This window comes from Xenopus laevis, chromosome 1L, assembly GCF_017654675.1.
Source record: "Xenopus laevis strain J_2021 chromosome 1L, Xenopus_laevis_v10.1, whole genome shotgun sequence".
Taxonomy (NCBI): domain Eukaryota; kingdom Metazoa; phylum Chordata; class Amphibia; order Anura; family Pipidae; genus Xenopus; species Xenopus laevis.
Window position 1 is genome coordinate 105157829 of NC_054371.1, and position 18203 is coordinate 105176031.

General features: G+C 35.4%; 1 protein-coding gene across 8 annotated transcripts in view; it reads right to left on the reverse strand.

Moving 5' to 3' along the window:
• Window positions 1–18203, reverse strand: part of LOC108712234 (pro-neuregulin-1, membrane-bound isoform) — a 480176-nt gene that overhangs the window by 64718 nt on the left and 397255 nt on the right. For all 8 annotated transcript variants that reach the window (XM_041561438.1, XM_041561437.1, XM_041561421.1 and 5 more), the window contains exons 2-3: window positions 2659–2845; window positions 733–851 (exon numbers count right to left, since the gene is read on the reverse strand). In XM_041561438.1, the coding sequence (XP_041417372.1) occupies window positions 733–851; window positions 2659–2845 (306 nt within the window). The remainder of the gene's footprint in view (window positions 1–732; window positions 852–2658; window positions 2846–18203) is intronic.

Genomic DNA, 18203 nt, shown 5'->3' on the forward strand with positions numbered 1-18203 from the left:
TCCTTTGAATTTCTAGGAGCTAATATTTAATTTAGTTTTAAATCATAAGGTATAGTCACTCATGAATTATGTGTATTATTTGTCAACTTTGGTCTCGCACCAGAAATGATTCATAGGTGTAGACTCCCCCACCGAATATATTTTCTGCATGTAGTTTTCACCTTGGAAGCATTCTACAAGCCTCAAATTTGAATAAAACTTATTTTATAGATAACCCATCAGTACTGTATTATTAAAAAACATTTCTTCATACATAAGCTATTAAATTAATATCTTATGTATGAAGAAATGTTTTTTGGTATGAGATTCCTTAACCAGAAACCTGTTATCCTGAAAGCTTCAAATTACAATGCAATTTAGTTTGACTTAAAATTATAAATTACATTAGTTATATTCGCTTAACTGTAATATACTACATATGTTACAGTTAAGCGAATTCGGACCATTGTTAAAAATAATCTATCCTTTTGAAAATTCCAATAATGCTATAACAAATCCACACATTGCAAAAAGTTGATAACATACTCACAAGCTACAAATCAGTATATATCAGTATATATATATATATATATATATATATATATATATATATATATATATATATATATATATATATATATATTTACACACTGTTTGAGCTTTTCAAAATGTTGATGGTATTATACAATAAAAAATATGAGTTGTAGCGGAGAATGAAAGATTATGTAAAGTGAAATAAAATGTTATCCTTACTTGGGACTATGGTGACATTGACGGTCACGGAATCATTTCCAAGCTGGTTTGACACTGTACATTTGTATTCACCGTTATCTGCACTGGAAGCTTTGTTAATTTGGAGTTCTGAAGATTTTCTGTGGAACAAACAGCAAATGCTTACTTTTCCCCCCAAAAAGGGCATTTTAGTCATTAAAAAGGTAAAACTGCATCATAGGGTATGGTGTTGTAGATTACATTTCCAATTAAACCATTTTGTGTCTATTTCATACAAATATATAGATACATATCTGGCACAGTCACACGGTGTTTCTAGATGTTTACCAGCTTGTTAGTCAATAGGATTAGCTCTCTTTTCTCATATATAATGTATAAACCAGGCACTTTCAAATTACTGCTAAAATAACAGAGAATAATAAACATCTGCATAATAGCAAATTAAAGATCCAGTGCACTAAGGGACTAGTAACCAGTAACACCGCAGATAGTGATAACACAGGTGCTCACTTGGTTTGTTGTTTAGAATATTAAAGGGATTGTCAACTAATAATAGAAAACATAATTCTAAGCAACTTTGCAATATACACTCATCACACATTTTCTATGGTTCTTAAATTGTATGTATATGTATTGCAATTAAAATAAGTGTTTGTCCCTTTCTATTCTCTTCACTGATGGCTCAGACTGTTAAGCCAGCTGATTAACAGGCCTATCTTTGCTGAGGAACTTTTGCAACATTGTTTAAAAACTAACAACCAGGAGTTAAGCAAATGCTGCTTTCAATAGCAACCATTTTACAAATAACTTTAAAAGCACCGAACATTTTTAATAAATGTACATTGTTTAGAATTATGTTTTCTTTTATTATGCATTTTTTTATTTTGGGGTTGATTTGCCCTTAAGCACCATTTTAGAAAGTATGACATTTGTATAGGGAAATAGCTGTAGTTTTTCAGGTAGGGCTTTAGTGGCAGTGCATGAATGGGTCTTATTGGTGGCACCACCAAACGCAATATACAGGATAGGTTGTTGTTTAATAAACAGAAAAAAGATGGCTGAATACGAAAGACCTGTTAGCTAACACACTGCAATAAAAACAGCGCTTCTAAAAAAAGAAAATACATTGCACACATACAGGATAGAAATATAGCATGTCAAATTCATAATTTTAAGTTACTGGTCCTTTATGCAACATTGCTATAAGCTTTAATGTGCAACCTGCTAATTTTCACAGCCTGCTGATAATAATGTATGACTAAAGTACTAAAGAAGGGGTTTATACAGTGGAGAATCAGACATAGTATAACTTTTGTTGTGTTTCATATGAAGTTTTACCATATAACTGTTAAACTGGCTAACATTGTACAACACCTTTAGATGGAGCTACTCAGTAATGATTATCAAGACTATTAAATACAATGCATAATATCCATGGATGCTTCAGAATATTAGTTTAAGCAAGCAGCTGTAAAAAGTACCATGTGCATACAGAGATAAGATGAAGACTGACAGATATCAGTAGGATGCTCCATGGGTAAACTTTGTCCCATGGCCACTTGACAAGGTACACCAGATGAAAAGCAACTCATGATGCTTTATATTGGTGCCAATGGGAAATGTCTCAAAGCATGCCTTTTGATTGCTACTACAAGAGTGTGCCAGGTCAGAATTAGCACAAGATGGTACCCGCTTTGCTTTTTTTTTTAACCACATACAGCAAATGGGAGAGTTCTGTGAGTTGTCGGTGGTACGTTTTGGGATAGAGACCTCTGATGTTGGTTGTAACAATGTCTTTATTTGCATTTAATTTAAAGTTTAGAGCATCAAGATTTTAATCTGTTTTTACTTTTCATTAAATAATGCTAACATATTTTTGACCCTGTTCTATCCTGTTAGCCTATTACAGTGTGCATTTTACCTCAAACAACAAAATAGAAAACTTACTTTTTCCCCCTTATCTTAATGTGCTCAGGCTTGCTCTCTGGCTTGTTTTTTGCTCCGATTTCTTTCTCTCCTTTAAACCATCTAAATTTGAGAGATGGCTGTTCAGAAACAGCTTGACACTTCAGTACAAGCTTTTTCCCCTCTTGTACACTTTGAGTCTTCATTTCTTTTAATTTTGGAGGTGAAGCTGAGGAAATAATAAAACATATATTCAGTATTCAAATATAAAAATATATTCACAGTATATAATGATGGATAGAATCAGATGCTGCCCATGTAGTCATATAGCAAAAGTCAACTTTGTATATTATGTTTGTTACAAAGACTCAAGACAAAATTGTGCCGTGAACTATTTAAATAAACCCTTTGTTGTGGACCAGGACATTTGGTATATACAAACACCCCAGCAGTTTTAAGAGCACATGGGGTAAGTAGTAAAAACTTTATGCCCTGTACTGACAGAATTTACAAATAAAATACAAGTAGCCAGCACATGAGTATGAAAAGACCTCCTCATTTGTTTTATGTCGGGCAATATAAAATGCTAAGTTAAAATTGTCCCAATTATTACAAGGAAATCATAGACATTCACTTACATCGCTTAAAATGTTCAAACACCATAGCCTACAGCAATTAGAAATAATTTAAAGAATATCCTATTCCTAACAACTTTGCAATTGATCTTCATTATTTATTTTTATAGTTTTGCAACGATTTGCCTTCCTCTTTTGCTTATTACTAACTTTCAAATGGGGGTCAGTGACCCTGGCAGCCAAAAATATAAGTATATTTTTATTACTTATCTTTCTATTCAGTCCCTCTCCAATTCATGTTACAGTATCTCAAATCACAGCTTGTTGCTAGGGTAAATAGGCAACCAGATAAGTGTTGTAATACCAAAGTGAACTGCTGAACAAAAAGCTAAATAACTGAAAAACTACTAAAAATAAAAATGCAAACCAACTGCACATTTTCTAATAGACAAACAGAAGATAACACAACTCAAATGGGGTTATGTAGTAAAAGACACTGGGGTCATTTATAAACGTGGGGACAATTTGCACTCGCTTGCCATGTACACTAAGTTTGTCCAGTTGGACTAACCCATAGCACTAATGCAGGCAGCATTCATTAGTTACACATTTAAAGGAGAAGGAAACCCCCAGGGCGCTAAACCCCTCCCCCCCCTCCCCTGTGCTGCCCCCCCTCCCTCCTCCCCCCTGGCCTACCTGTCCCCCTGGGCAAATGCCCCTAACTTTTTACTCACCCCTCTGCGCAGGTCCTGTCCACGGAGTACGCAGTCGCCATCTTCTCCCACGCGCGTCTTCTTCCTGCTCTGATCGGCGTTTTCTGGCGCATGCGCAGTAGGAACAGGTACCGGTACGGCTCTACTGCGCATGCGCCGAATGTCACGAAGTTTTCCGATTTCACTTTGTGACATTCGGCGCATGCGCAGTAGAGCCGTACCGGTACCTGTTCCTACTGCGCATGCGCCAGAAAACGCCGATCAGAGCAGGAAGAAGACGCGCGTGGGAGAAGATGGCGACTGCGTACTCCGTGGACAGGACCTGCGCAGAGGGGTGAGTAAAAAGTTAGGGGCATTTGCCCAGGGGGACAGGTAGGCCAGGGGGGAGGAGGGAGGGGGGGCAGCACAGGGGAGGGGGGGAGGGGTTTAGCGCCCTGGGGGTTTCCTTCTCCTTTAAAAGCATCTTATTGGTTGCTATGGGTTACTGCACCTAGGTAAACCTAGCGGTTTCATTACAAATGTATTTATAAATATTTTTTAAACTACATGTTCTATATTTCACATTTTTACCTCTAATATTCTCACAACATATACATATTGTGAAACGCATATGAGTAACACCTGGACCAATAAATGCCAGTTTTCATAAGAGTTGTAAGACACTATTAGTTATGCAGAAGGAAGCTGCTCATGCCAGCCGCCACTGATATGCAGTACATAATACAATATGAACTTGAAATTCTGTATAAGGATGTAAGCTTATCCAGTAATGGTTTCTAATACAAAATATTCAGAAATGAACCTAGCCTTACTCTTCTTTCAGTGTAATTCAATTGTAGCATGGTGGTTTAGGCTATCACACTGAATACTGTTCTTGTATTTTTAGACATTAAAAGATGTAAGCTTATCCAGTAATGGTTTCTAATACAAAATATTCAGAAATGAACCTAGCCTTACTCTTCTTTCAGTGTAATTCACTGAATACTGTTCTTGTATTTTCAAGTGTAATCACACTGAATACTGTTCTTGTATTTTTAGACATTAAAAGATGTAAGCTTATCCAGTAATGGTTTCTAATACAAAATATTCAGAAATGAACCTAGCCTTACTCTTCTTTCAGTGTAATTCAATTGTAGCATGGTGGTTTAGGCTATCACACTGAATACTGTTCTTGTATTTTTAGACATTAAAAGAATATTGAATATATGAAGGCATACTTGGAGCAAAAGCAAGGGCAACCAATATCAAAGATAATATCAATATCTAATTTCATTGACTCTTCTTTTTAATTTATACAGATTAATGAACCTACAGTACACTATATGGGCACCCAGGACTCCTGGTAATACAATTCAGCTGCCAAATGTTCTGCTGAGTTTCTGCTTCGCAATATAGTTTTGTGCAAATGTTAAAGGTTATATTAAGCAACACAGGCTGCAAAGAATTAATGCAGAATGAATATTGGAAGGTGTGTATAAATGCATGCTATTAAGAAATTATGGCACTCTGGCCTTTGCACTGTGTTATGACAGCCAATCCCAATGTTGAGAGCAGACACCCAGCAGTTCAGAAGACATGACACTATCATATACTTGACAGCAGAGCTGTGATTGGTTACCCACATCATACTATGCTTCTGAGGAATAACACATACACATTGTGATCAATGTTTATACATGTTGTGCTTAAACAGTCTATGCCATCCCCTACATATTTGGCATCTAAGCATAAATTGTAAGTCACATTTGCCAACTTCTAGTTTTTCCATAAGTTCCCAACGTAAGAAAATTGTGGAAAACACTGTTGAGCTTCTGCATAAATATCTTGAATCAATATATACTGTATGTGTGTTTGCTTGTTCAGATACAGGTATGGGATCTATTAGCTGGAAACTTGTTATCTAGAAATCTCCGAATTACGGAAAGGCCTTCTCCCATATAGACTACAGTTATTGTACTTGACTATTGTACTTGATCTAAATTTTATTTATCCTTACTGGAAGCAAAACCAGCTTACTGGGTTTATTTTATTTAATGTTTACATGATTTTCTAGTAGACTAGATATGAAGATTCAAATTATGGAAAGATCCTTTACCTGAAAAAACCACAGGTCCTCAGTATTTAGGATAACAGGTCCCATACCTGTACCACAACTTATATTTGTATAGTCTATACTCACTAAAGGTTATCCTTTGGACAGTGCCACTCTATATTCATGTTTCCATTTCATTGGCGCTCTGTAACAGTCATCTTACCATGCTGGAATTATAATCAAATATATTTATTTTTCAAATTAACACTGCCATTAAATGTGTTCAACTAGTAGATCTAGAATATATGAATTTATATTGGCTTAAATTACAAATATGCCATGCTTTTACTGAGAAGTACTGTGCCAATTTGTATTTCCGTAACAATCACTTTTGCTTCACAGTATTAGGCACTTAAGCCTAATTAACTTGTCATCTCCACTTATATACTGTATTTTTCAATCTAATAAACAGGAATATATTTAAGTTTAACAAAATGTTAGCAATACTGTAGGTTTTTCTTTATTAAGGTTTTTCAACAACACATATTACTGCATTGGTTCAACAATTCACATAGAATTATAGACAAAACTCACATCTGACTACAATGCAAGTAAATGTTTGTAAAAAACGTTGTGTCCGTCATGCTTTCAGTGATCATTGTAATTACTAGTAGATGATGTCCCTTTAAGATATAGGTATTAATTCATCCAACATAAAATGAAAGACAGATTGCTTGTAAGCTCAGTCACTGGTGTACTTGATTTATAGGTGAACAAAGTGAACAAATGATGTAAAGTGGGCTCTACATTTCCAAAGGTAAATGGAAGCTGTGCACACAAGCAACTGATACAGCCAACACTCACTAGTGTGGATGGCCCCATATAGGTCACAATGTTTGCTACAATATTAAATGGTTTTCATCAGTTTAATCATAGTCCTGGCCTGAATAAGACTTATCTATACTGATTGCCTTAGACAATCTATCCCTACAATATACAGCTTTGAATTAACAGCAACAGTTTTGATAGAACAGAATTTAGCTTATGGATTTCTGTAATAAATATGTTTGATTAACACTTCCATGCTGCTAAAATGGAAACTGACACTTCTGTGAAACTGTTTCTGTGTCATGCCTAGGACCCAATATCATGGGAACAGCATTTCTTTTTCAAATCAGACTTTCAAGTTTTATTTGAGAAAGTTGGGCTAATGGACACTTTCAAGAACAAGAACACTAAAAAGTTAGTGGAAATGTCTTGCTGCAAAGGTACATCAGCTAAATAATTACATAACACCAATTAATGTCTAGTAGTAGCTTCATTTAATTTGCAATACTACAAAATAAATTTATATAGATATTATAAGTATGGGAAAATCTGGTTGCAATCGTTTATTTTACTTGCATTCCCATGTGCGAAATTCCCAGGTACCTGTGATTCTTCTATTTTTACATTTATGTATCTGCTTTGCAGTCTGTGGCAAAAAAAAATTTCAACCAGGTCAATGTAGTACCTTGGGTACATACAGTATACCTTTCATCTGTCCGTACTTAACCAGGCCAGCCTGCCTGGGGTGAGATGATGTGAATAGTGGGATTTAGCTTTAATACTATATTGTGGTTGGGTGATTCATTTACCTACTGAACAGTCCTAATGAATTTATGCAAAGACTATGTTGAATTGTGTGAATTATATGTCATTCTACACTATTGTAAAAATGTAGGTGACATTCTCCTAACAAGTAATTGTTTTTCACATACTTCTGTCATATATGCCAGACACATTTATTGTCTTCTCCATTTACTACACTATAACAAGTGATTGGAACAAGAGGAAATAATAAATCATAATTCAATAAACATTGAGGCAATACATTGAAACATGTTCAGTTGATGTTGCCAAAAAACTCAGCTGCTGTCTAGTCCTTTAAATAATGCTTTTACACCTTTTAACAGAGGAAAGGAAAACACATTTGCATGATACACTGTAGATGGTGAAAAGCGGACCTTTTATAACAACATAAGTGAAAGGAAGACAAATTCATGACGTAGTACAACTTATTCACTAGTTTAAAGAGAAACCGATAACAATTAGGTAAAGTTGTTGTTTAAAAAAAGAGAATTATCTGTTTTTATGGAATGATTCAGTACACTGCAACTAGAAGTGCTCAGCCTGGTGGGGATGTTGCTTGAGAATATGCACTAATGTTGATCAGATTGGTATATGGCAAGGGTGCCCAATTTGTCCAGTTGAGGGGTTGATTTTAAGAGTTTCAGTCACATTCAGAATTGTGTTGCAGTGTCATAGTACACATAATAATGAGAATATATATATATATATATATATATATATATATATAATCATATATAGCAGGAAAGAGACAAGAAGTTGATCTTAAAGAGCTGTTTGAACTTTTTAGGTACAACTGGTGTACAGCCTGGACAGATCACATATGGCCAATCTTGTGCTGACTTTTTTTAACATGAGAATTCACACCAAATTCAGTATACTCACATACATTTTCCACATTATTATACCACTGTCTTCCGTTTTGTTCCTTTTGTTTGTTCAAGTTATATAAAGTACTGGCAGAGGCTTAATATTAATGTATGTATTACTGAAAACGTGTACCACTTTTCTCTAAAACACTTTCGAACAACAATTTAGGTGAGTAGAAAACAAAATTAACCTATTCATCTGAGGAAACAGCAAACAGTCGATCAGTGTTCTAAAAGCTTCACAGGCAACTGTATGAAAAGAAAGGCCCTGTTGTTAAGCTTTTTATTACATTGATTTAATACCAAGTAGTCTCAGTGCTATAGATTTTAGTTGCTGGAAAATTTAAATCACTAAGAAGCAAAAACATACTTTTAAGTATAATTAAGTATGAGTTGAAAACCCTTACTAAGGGGCCCATTTATTAAACCTCGATTTTTTCTGGTCGGGGTTTTTAACGGGAAAAGTCAAATTTTTTGTAGAAAAAAACTCAAATTTTTAGCGATTCACTATACCCCAAAGCTGCTAAAAATCTAAATCTGAAAATACTCCATCTCAAACCTGTTGAGGTCATGAAGAAATCAATGGCACATATCCTTGAAGTTGTTTATTGACATCGTGATCTGCACTGGATATTCTGATAATGTCAGGGTTTTCGTCTGATAATCCCAAAATGTTGAGTTTTTGCAGCAAAAAATTAACGAAGTCGATACAAATTGATGACCGATTTTGTGCAACGTTTTGTCATTTCGATTTTTCCAAGGAAAACTATTGATAAATTAGTTCAATTCATGGAAGGGAGTTTAGTCGACTTTGTTTTCATAAAAAAAACATTAAATTGAGCTTGAGTAAATGAGCCCCAATGTGTCTTAAGATAAAATGTTTGGTGTGAAGTTGTCTATACTAAGCAAAGGCTTGTGCCTCTTGTGCATGTATATTCCCATTTATAAACAGTTTATGTATGTGCTTGTGTGTGCCCTGATGTGTTCTGATGTCATCAGTTATAAACGGTGAGTTCTGATGTCATTTCTGTCATATGACGCACTGAAACTTGTGTATTATAATAAATAAAGTACCCCAGTTGCCTTCGGCCTCGTGTTTTTATATGGTCATGAAACTCCTCAGTAACTTATAATATCCTTATATTTTACAAGAGGGGGTACTTTATTCACTATATAATGCTTTACAGTATATGTGCCATCAATGCAGCATTAAAATTGTCATTTAAGTACGAGCTATTATAATATAATTTCTATCAGTTAATAATTTGATCTATGTCACATCCAGAAGATTTTGATTTAACCTTCATTTACATCCAGCACTTCAAATTATAATTGCCATCTTCCAAATGTGCCCATTTTTCATTTGGATGTGTAAAGGATGGATTAATAAAGAAGGATGTGTTTTTCCATAGGGAGAATATTATATTGACAGATATTTATAGAACAAAAGCAAAGCTCCATCAATATCTCCACAAAGTGGCAGTATTGTACTACACAGAAAATGTAATGCTCTGATTTTGTAAATCTTAAAAAAAATCAATATGCACATTGTCTATGAAGTAAACACACATTTTTTACCTGAGAAAAATCCACCTGCCCCTTACACACACCATTTTTTAAACAGTGTTGCAATAATTATATTGGCATAGCAAACTAACCTTATCATCTTAAAAAATACACTGAAAGAATGTAGAATGAATTCGATAGCTGATAAATGATTTTTAATTTTTCTAATACATAAAATTTTGCTTAAGAGTTAGTTAATTTCTAATTCACTCAATACTAAATATAGGTAATGTCTCTGCTCAGTGGTCTTATTTCGCTATTTTCTAAATATTCTGGACAAAGTTGAAAGGACTATGATTTTTTTTTTCACTTTGAATCTTGGCCTGTGCTATTTCTAAAGTATGCAAATTTCACTTAGCACTCCAACATTTGCTCTGCTAGCACTAGAACATGAGCCCTTATACGTATATATATTGAAATATATTTGTAATGTATTCAGTGTATCACTACACCACTACAACTAAAGAAAATATATCCACCCACCTAAAAATCACATAACAGATTGTTAAAAACCTTGATAGGTAGTTTATTAAAATGTATACATAATTAAATACCAATTTAGTTCTTTCAAAGGAAAGTCTATATCAGTGGGGGTGCCAATATGTTAGACACCTCCCAATGAATTATATCTCGAACTTTTTAACTTCTCTTTGGTAAAAAATGCACTGACTTTAGGTGGCCATACATGGAGAGATCCGCTCGTTTGGCGATGTCGCCAAACAAGCGGATCTCTCTCCGATATGCCCACCTTGAGGATCAGATCCTAATGAATGGGAACAGGCGGTCGGATCGGGGGACTGCATCAACAAACAGATGCGGCCGTGATCCGACGGGATTTTTAGTCCCATCCGATCGAGATCTGGCTGACTTTCGGCCAGATCTCAATTGGGGAAGCCCGTCGGGGAGCCCCATACACGGGCCAATAAGCTGTCGACTCGGTCTGTCGGCAGCTTTTATCGGCCTGTGTATGGCCACCTTTTGCCAATATGTTGGATGCCTCTCATGTTCTTGAAAAATGTAGGTCACCTTTAGTTAATGTTTTGTTTGTTATAGAATGCCCTATTCCTAGCAACTTTAAGGGGCAAATGCATCAAGGGTCGAATATCGATATTCGACTGGGGAATGAAAATCCTTTGACTTCGAAGTCGAAGGATTTTGTTCAAATACCAACGATCGAAGGATTATCCTTCGACCAAAAAAAAGTTAGCCAAGCCTATGGGGACCTTCCCCATAGGCTAACATTGAGTTCGGTAGCTTTTAGGTGGCGAACTAGGGGGTCGAAGTTTTTTCTTAAAGAGACAGTACTTCGACTATCGAATGGTCGAATAGTCGAACGATTTTTAGTTTGAATCGTTCGAAGTCGTAGTCGAAGTAGCCAAAAAAACACTTCGAAATTCGAAGTTTTCTTTCTTCTATTCCTTCACTCGAACTTAATGAATGGGCCCCTAAATGTTTTTTCTTTTTTTTTAATACTTTTTATAATGTATTTGCCTTCCTATTCTGTCTCTTTTCAGCTTTCAGATGGGGGTTGCTGAACCCAGCCGACAAAAAACTTGCTATGTAAATCTACAATTTTATTGTTATTAATACTATTGTAAGCTTCGGGATCCACAACAGACACTTTTCTTCACATTAAGGCAGTTTATTTACACACAGGGGTGACCATTTCAGAATACAAAAAAAAATCATAAAAACAAATCCTGGGCGCTATCTTCACACGTATTGTATAAAGATTTCCCTTACTAAACGGGGCCCCTTGTGGACTACCAGTAAGCAAACACATAAGTTGGGGTCACCCCTGTACTCATGAATCTCCAGGGGGATTGCTCAGCCTCCTGGCTTTTCTCCATTGTCTCACTCAGACCAACTCTGTTACTTGGTCTTGTCTCTCTCTGCACCTCGCAGTGGCAAGTGGCATCCCCAGCCCCTCTGGGAGTTCCTCACACAGGCAGATATCCTTCCTGCTCTGTGCCCTGCTCTGAGATACATTCCTAACAGGCTCACTAGAACTAAATACCTTTCCACAGGACAGCCTTCCTCTGGAAGGTGAGCTCCAATCCATGAGCTGGACTACTGGATTGGAGTACCTGGCTTGCCTGTTCTTTCCAGAATACTCCGGCTTCCAGGACCTGGCCACCAAAGCCTTTAAACAGAGAACATATTCTCTATTATTAACACCCTTACTGGTGCCTACCTCTCCCACTATGGAGAACTTAAAGGGAAAACACACCTTTTTCCACATTGTTTTGGTCACTCTACCACACTATGTATCACTTATCTTTCAATTTAGGCCCACTCCTTTTCATATTCCTGTCTCTTATTGAACTTAATATATGGTCGCTATGTTATTTTGGACCCTAGCAACCACATTGCTGAAACTGCAAACTGGAGATCTGCTGAATAAAAAGTAACTCAAAAAACACAAATAATAAAAATGAAAACCAATTGCAAATTGTTTTAGAATGTCATGCTCTACATTATACTAAAAGTTAACTCAAAGGTGAACAGCCCTTTCATTCATCTTCAGCCATGCTCTTCTTTCTTCTCTCTCAGTAGTTCACCTAATTCAAACAACTTCCTGCTTGCTAGGATAAATAAGCCCTTGGCAAATAACTGGTGAATAAGCTGCTAAATAACTCAAAATCTACAACCAATACAATTAATACCAAATGCAAATTCTCAGAATATCACTGTCTACATCATCCTATAGTTGATTTAAAAGTAAAGTACCCATTTAAGTTGCTAAGACTAAATTATGTATAGTGAACATTGTCTTGCAAACGTGTATTGATCCAGTAAGACTTCACAGACCAAGGGTCATTACACTAGAGTGGCTACAGTTTGGCCTTTAGGTCATTTAAGCAATGATACATTTAGAGACTTACATTTGGTCAATAATAGACACAGTACACTATGCAGTCACCTAAGCTTATACAAGCCATTTAAGGAAGCAAAATCTTCTGAGATAATGATACTTTAAATAGTGGCCTGGATTGCATCTTAAGAAGAAAATGTATTTGCGGAAATTATAACTAGGGCCTCCATATGTTCCCTTTTCCTGGGATTGCCCCACCTTTTTAACATTTTCCAGACAGTTTATTCTCAGGACATTGTAATGTCTCAGCTTACCATGTGCTGCAGTTTTGTAAAAACAAAAAATAAGGGGTTAATGAACTGCATTTGAGAAAAAAAAACTCGGATTTGTAGAGGGAAAATGTTTGAGATTATTAAACTGCAAAGCTGCTAAAAATCTGAAAACCTTTTGAGGTCATGTAGAAGTAAATGGCAGATGTCCTCTTGACATTGTGATCTGCACTGGTTTTCGTAAAATAATCCAAAAGTTTTCGGGCGACAGCATGAAACAATTTGGGTATTAAAAAAGTCGTACTTTTTGAGCTTATTTTTTGATAAACAAGTTAAATTTGTGGATGGGAGTTAGGTTGACTTTGTTTTAATAAAAAAAGGGATAATTTTGAATTTTAGTAAATAGCCCCTATATAATTCAATGCCACCACAGTGATGTCTTCTATATTTAATTCCAATTAATACTAATACTTACAATACTGTACACATGTATTCCTACCCCTTAAATGTTGGGTTGCTAAGGTACGAAATTTAGCAAAGTAAGGGGAAATCCAAACCCAGTAGTTTAAAACACGAATATGAGTATATGAATTTGTGAAAACAGGAAACTATATGTAAAAGAACTAAGAGAGGGTGCAAATGTAAAAAGGGACACTAAAAAGTATATCTTAAGTGATGTCACTATTTCTAAGCTCTAAACTAAAAGGACATTTAAGAGCACGTCATAGAAAAACTTTAGTATGTGAACTATACATATTTATTTATGTATGTGGCATAACAAGGTATTGGTCGCATATGGATCACTTATTTACAAAGTTTCAGAAATAGAAAAAAAATGACAAACACAGGAAATCAGCGAGCTCATCACTTAGAAACAAGTCATTTTGGATAATCACTTAAGAACTTGGCAGGGCAGCACAATAGTTGGGTTAAAAATATACCACATTGCTTGCTTTCTCACCACAGTATTCTCTGTATAGCAACTTTATCCAAAATCTTTTTCCATCCAGCTGTTGCACAATTTCACAGTGTCATTCTCTAAGCACTATTGAGCTTTGAATCTGCTGAATGCCTATGAAGTAACAAATTAAATATGACTAAAAAAAGAGATCACATTTCTGTACTCAAGTCAAGTTGAAGTTCAAGTATGATGTAATGCTTTCTTGACACAAATCAGATCGTCATCTCTTTCCCTTTTAAAACCCTTTATTCACTAAGGATCTCTGCAATTAACCAAACATGTTTGCAATCTCTTCAGCACAACAACACACAACTATTTTCCCTACTGGAATGAATAGTTTTGCACAGAAAACTGATAAAGCATAAACCTCAGCTCCCTAGTATTTTAGAAATATTTTTTTCTATATTTATTATGTACTATCTCACCAGAAATATCACCAGAATAACGGCATTGAGACCAGTCATCCTATTTTCCAAAAAGCACTATATTAGAAAGCAAAGCCCAATCTTCCCTTCCCTTTATATTTAGAACCCAGAATTATAGGTGTCACCACATTTATTCCATTCCATCAGCTGTGTTTTGGTATTGCAAATCAATTTATCTAGATGGAAAGCTTGAAAATTAGTCTGTATATCACATAAATCACTGCAAACCAATGTGCAGCAGTGCAAAATTAATCACAATCCTGGTTCGTATTCTGTGAATTGAATGCTTTATTTGAAATATGGATGTTAATGAAACAATTCTCTATTAGCCATCAAAGACAAAAGCAAAATAAAAATATACAGCCACATCTTGATTGGTAATTAATAACTTAAATGTCTTAACAGTTTCTGGTTTTCAACTATATGATATATATATATATCACTATGGTCTATGAAAAGTGCATTCTTAAAGTGGACCCATTTCGTATATTTTTATAATTTTCCCGGATGTTTATCCTATGGCCAAAGGATATCAACACAGACACAAATATATATGTTCATGCTGGGAGTTGCCAAACCGTCCGATTTAATAGTTCATTTATGGTCTGAACACTGTTTAGAGGTATTACAGGTATGGGACCCATTATCCAGAATGTTCAGGACCTGATTGTTTTGTCTCCAATAAGGATGAGTTATATCTAATATATTATATAGTAAGGATCTCAAGTAAATGTTATTGTTTTATTATTACAGAAATAAAAGTTTAAATAATTTGATTATAATGGAGTCTATTAGAGATGGCTGTAATTTTGCACACTGCAGAAAATTCCTACCTACAACACAATACCCCTAGATGTCACTGGAGTATTTAACACAATAAGTGAGGAAATCATGCTAACTTCACACATTAGACTAGATTTCTGTAACCCCCCGAACAATGTAGGTCTATATAAAAAGATATTGCATAAAACAGCTCATATGTAAAACCCTACTTCATGTAAATAAACCATTTTTATAATAAAACACTTTTTTGTAGTATGTGCCATTGGGTAATCCTAACTAGAAAATTTTAATTTAAAAGCATGCTGCCATCAGAATATGTAAGGATCAGATTGACTTAAACTTTGCGTTTGCCCAGTTGGCTATCACTGACAGAGAGCTAGGGACAGGAAGTTCAGCTTCCAAACACGGTGGCCACCAATCACACTCTGCTAGTTTGCTTCTATGATCAAGTATGGATGATTTGGCCAGTATTCAGAAGCAGTGTGGGCAGTTCTGTAGGTGTCTTATGATGTACAAAGCATTTCCATTCCCCTTAAGGCTGCGGTTAAACCAGGTGTGGATTTTGGTGCAGAAATGCAAGAAAATCCATTTTCATGCTGAAATATGCTCCTTGTGTCTGCACTTAGGAACCCTGCAAGTGCTGTCTCAATAAACCAAGTACCACATTTGTGTACAGCAATCAATAAACAGATGACAAAATTTGGTGGTGGCATACACAATTATATAAACCATTACTTAGATGAAATTCTTCATAACCAAGACAAGCAGTATTTAAAAGGGCCACAATGATGTCATTCTTTCTTTTGAAAAGACAGGGAAAGCATGTCAGAAATTTAAAAAATATTGGACTGCTAACGTTGCTGTTCCTGGCACACACTTATCTCAAATACACAGCAACTGCAAACAGAAGAAGCTGACACTTCACCATATCTTATAAAACAGTGGTTCTCGACGTGCAAGAAGAGGCTCAAAGAACTACCGTAAAACTGTTGCATTGATGATTTTATTTATGAATTAATATGTAAAATGACTAAAATATAATAATTAGAAAAACTTTTTTAAAAAAAATAATATATATAAATTAATTTACAGTATAAAATATATAGTGTTAAAGTGCAGTGAGTTTATACAATATATACATAATATACATATGCCACAAAGTGCCATAGAACACAAAAGGGACTAGAGTTTAACACAAAAAAACTCACTTTCTATTCATATTTTTGTGTAATGGGTGAAATTTAGAGTTCACTATTTGATAAACACACTTTTGAAATCCCTTTGGAATGAATAGAAAGTGGATGAGTTTTTCTGTGGTAAACTTTAATCTCACATTTTTATATACTTGCATTTTATTTACTTGTGTAATGTAAATATATTTATGTAGCTATAGTCATAACCAGGCCTCCTTTTATAAACACACCAGATTCTGAGATGATAAACAATAATTATTTATAAATGTAAAATGTAGGGTTCACATAGGTGTTTTTGGGCAAGAGGATGATGAAACCAATAATAGAAGTCAAGGCACATGGGAGTTCTCTTGCATTTTTAAAATTTCCATAGAACATTTTTTATTGTTTACCTCATTCAAGGCTAGTCATTGCACTAGTGCAGTTGTGTTTCATCTGTATGCTGTGGTAAAAAGGAACAAAGCAGGTGCAGATGATCCTTTATGTGGCAAGTAATGTATAAGAGCCATTTTTACAATAAGCTGGGTGCTGACCCCCCCCCCCCACAGAGTACACCGGATGCATTGTTGGCACACTTGTAGCCTGGTGCCGGAAATAACCTCTGGCAAATGTGCAACAGAGTGCTTCCAATTCTTCTGCATATCTGCAGAAAAATGTTCTGCCACCTCCAAAGCTATACTGTACATATCAATTGAATTGACAAAGCAGTTTTATAGGTGAAAAGCCTTTGTAAATGAGCTGATTTTATACATGTCCCCCATGTATCTTTTATGTAGACCAAACCTCCTTACATCAGGTGCTGGAAAAGGAAATGTACTGTGCAAAACTGGCATGTGGTAAGGCTTTGCCCGAGGCAAATGAAATGTACATCTGCAGCAAACCTAAGAGGCATTCTTTGAGTTACATGAGCTAGACATATCGTTATGCCTTGCTTTATCTAGTGCTATAGTTTTATACAAATGTTATTAGAATTTCTGATGCTAAACACATTGCTTGCATTTTAAAGTAAAATAACATCAGAAAATATGAACTCTATTGTGCCTTCTAATTTAATTTCTAGTAGTCACGTGACAATATCTACTTTCCTCCTGTCAATAAACAGCAGTCCTGTCATGCTTTATGACTGTGATTATAGATATCCTAACAACAAAGCATGAGTCCTAATAAACTAATGGCAAATTCAATAATTCTATCTTTGAAACACTCCTGCCTTCTATTGCTTAACTTTAAACCCTGCGTAATGACATTGGATAGTTTCTCATTGGTGATTAAAAAAAAAAGATAGATAGATAGAGACTAAATAGTTGTTCCCAGTGGGACAACACACACAAATCATGGTCCATGGTAACAATTTCTTGCCTGACAACTTTTGTAGCACATGGTCTGAAATATCTAGTCTTTAAATGTTCCAATAGTTTGCTCAGAGGGCAGCTTTTACATTATAAGCCTTGGAAAAAATGTCAGTATAGATGTTCAGCCACATTTAGCAGCCAACATCCAAACATTTTACAGTCATGTACAGCCTCTGGTCCCCAGTGTGGCATTAGCTTAATAGTAATTAAGTAGAATGGATGACTATGGTTTCATTGAGCACTCACACGCACACACAGTAGACAGATATCTGACTGACCATCTTGTCAGCCAGTGACCCAACAGGTGCTATCAGTAAATCTGGTTTTCCTTTCTGACTGATCAGGTCAAATGTGGTGTTTGGCCAGGGGGTGCTCAAATCTACCAAAGATCATACAATATAGTCA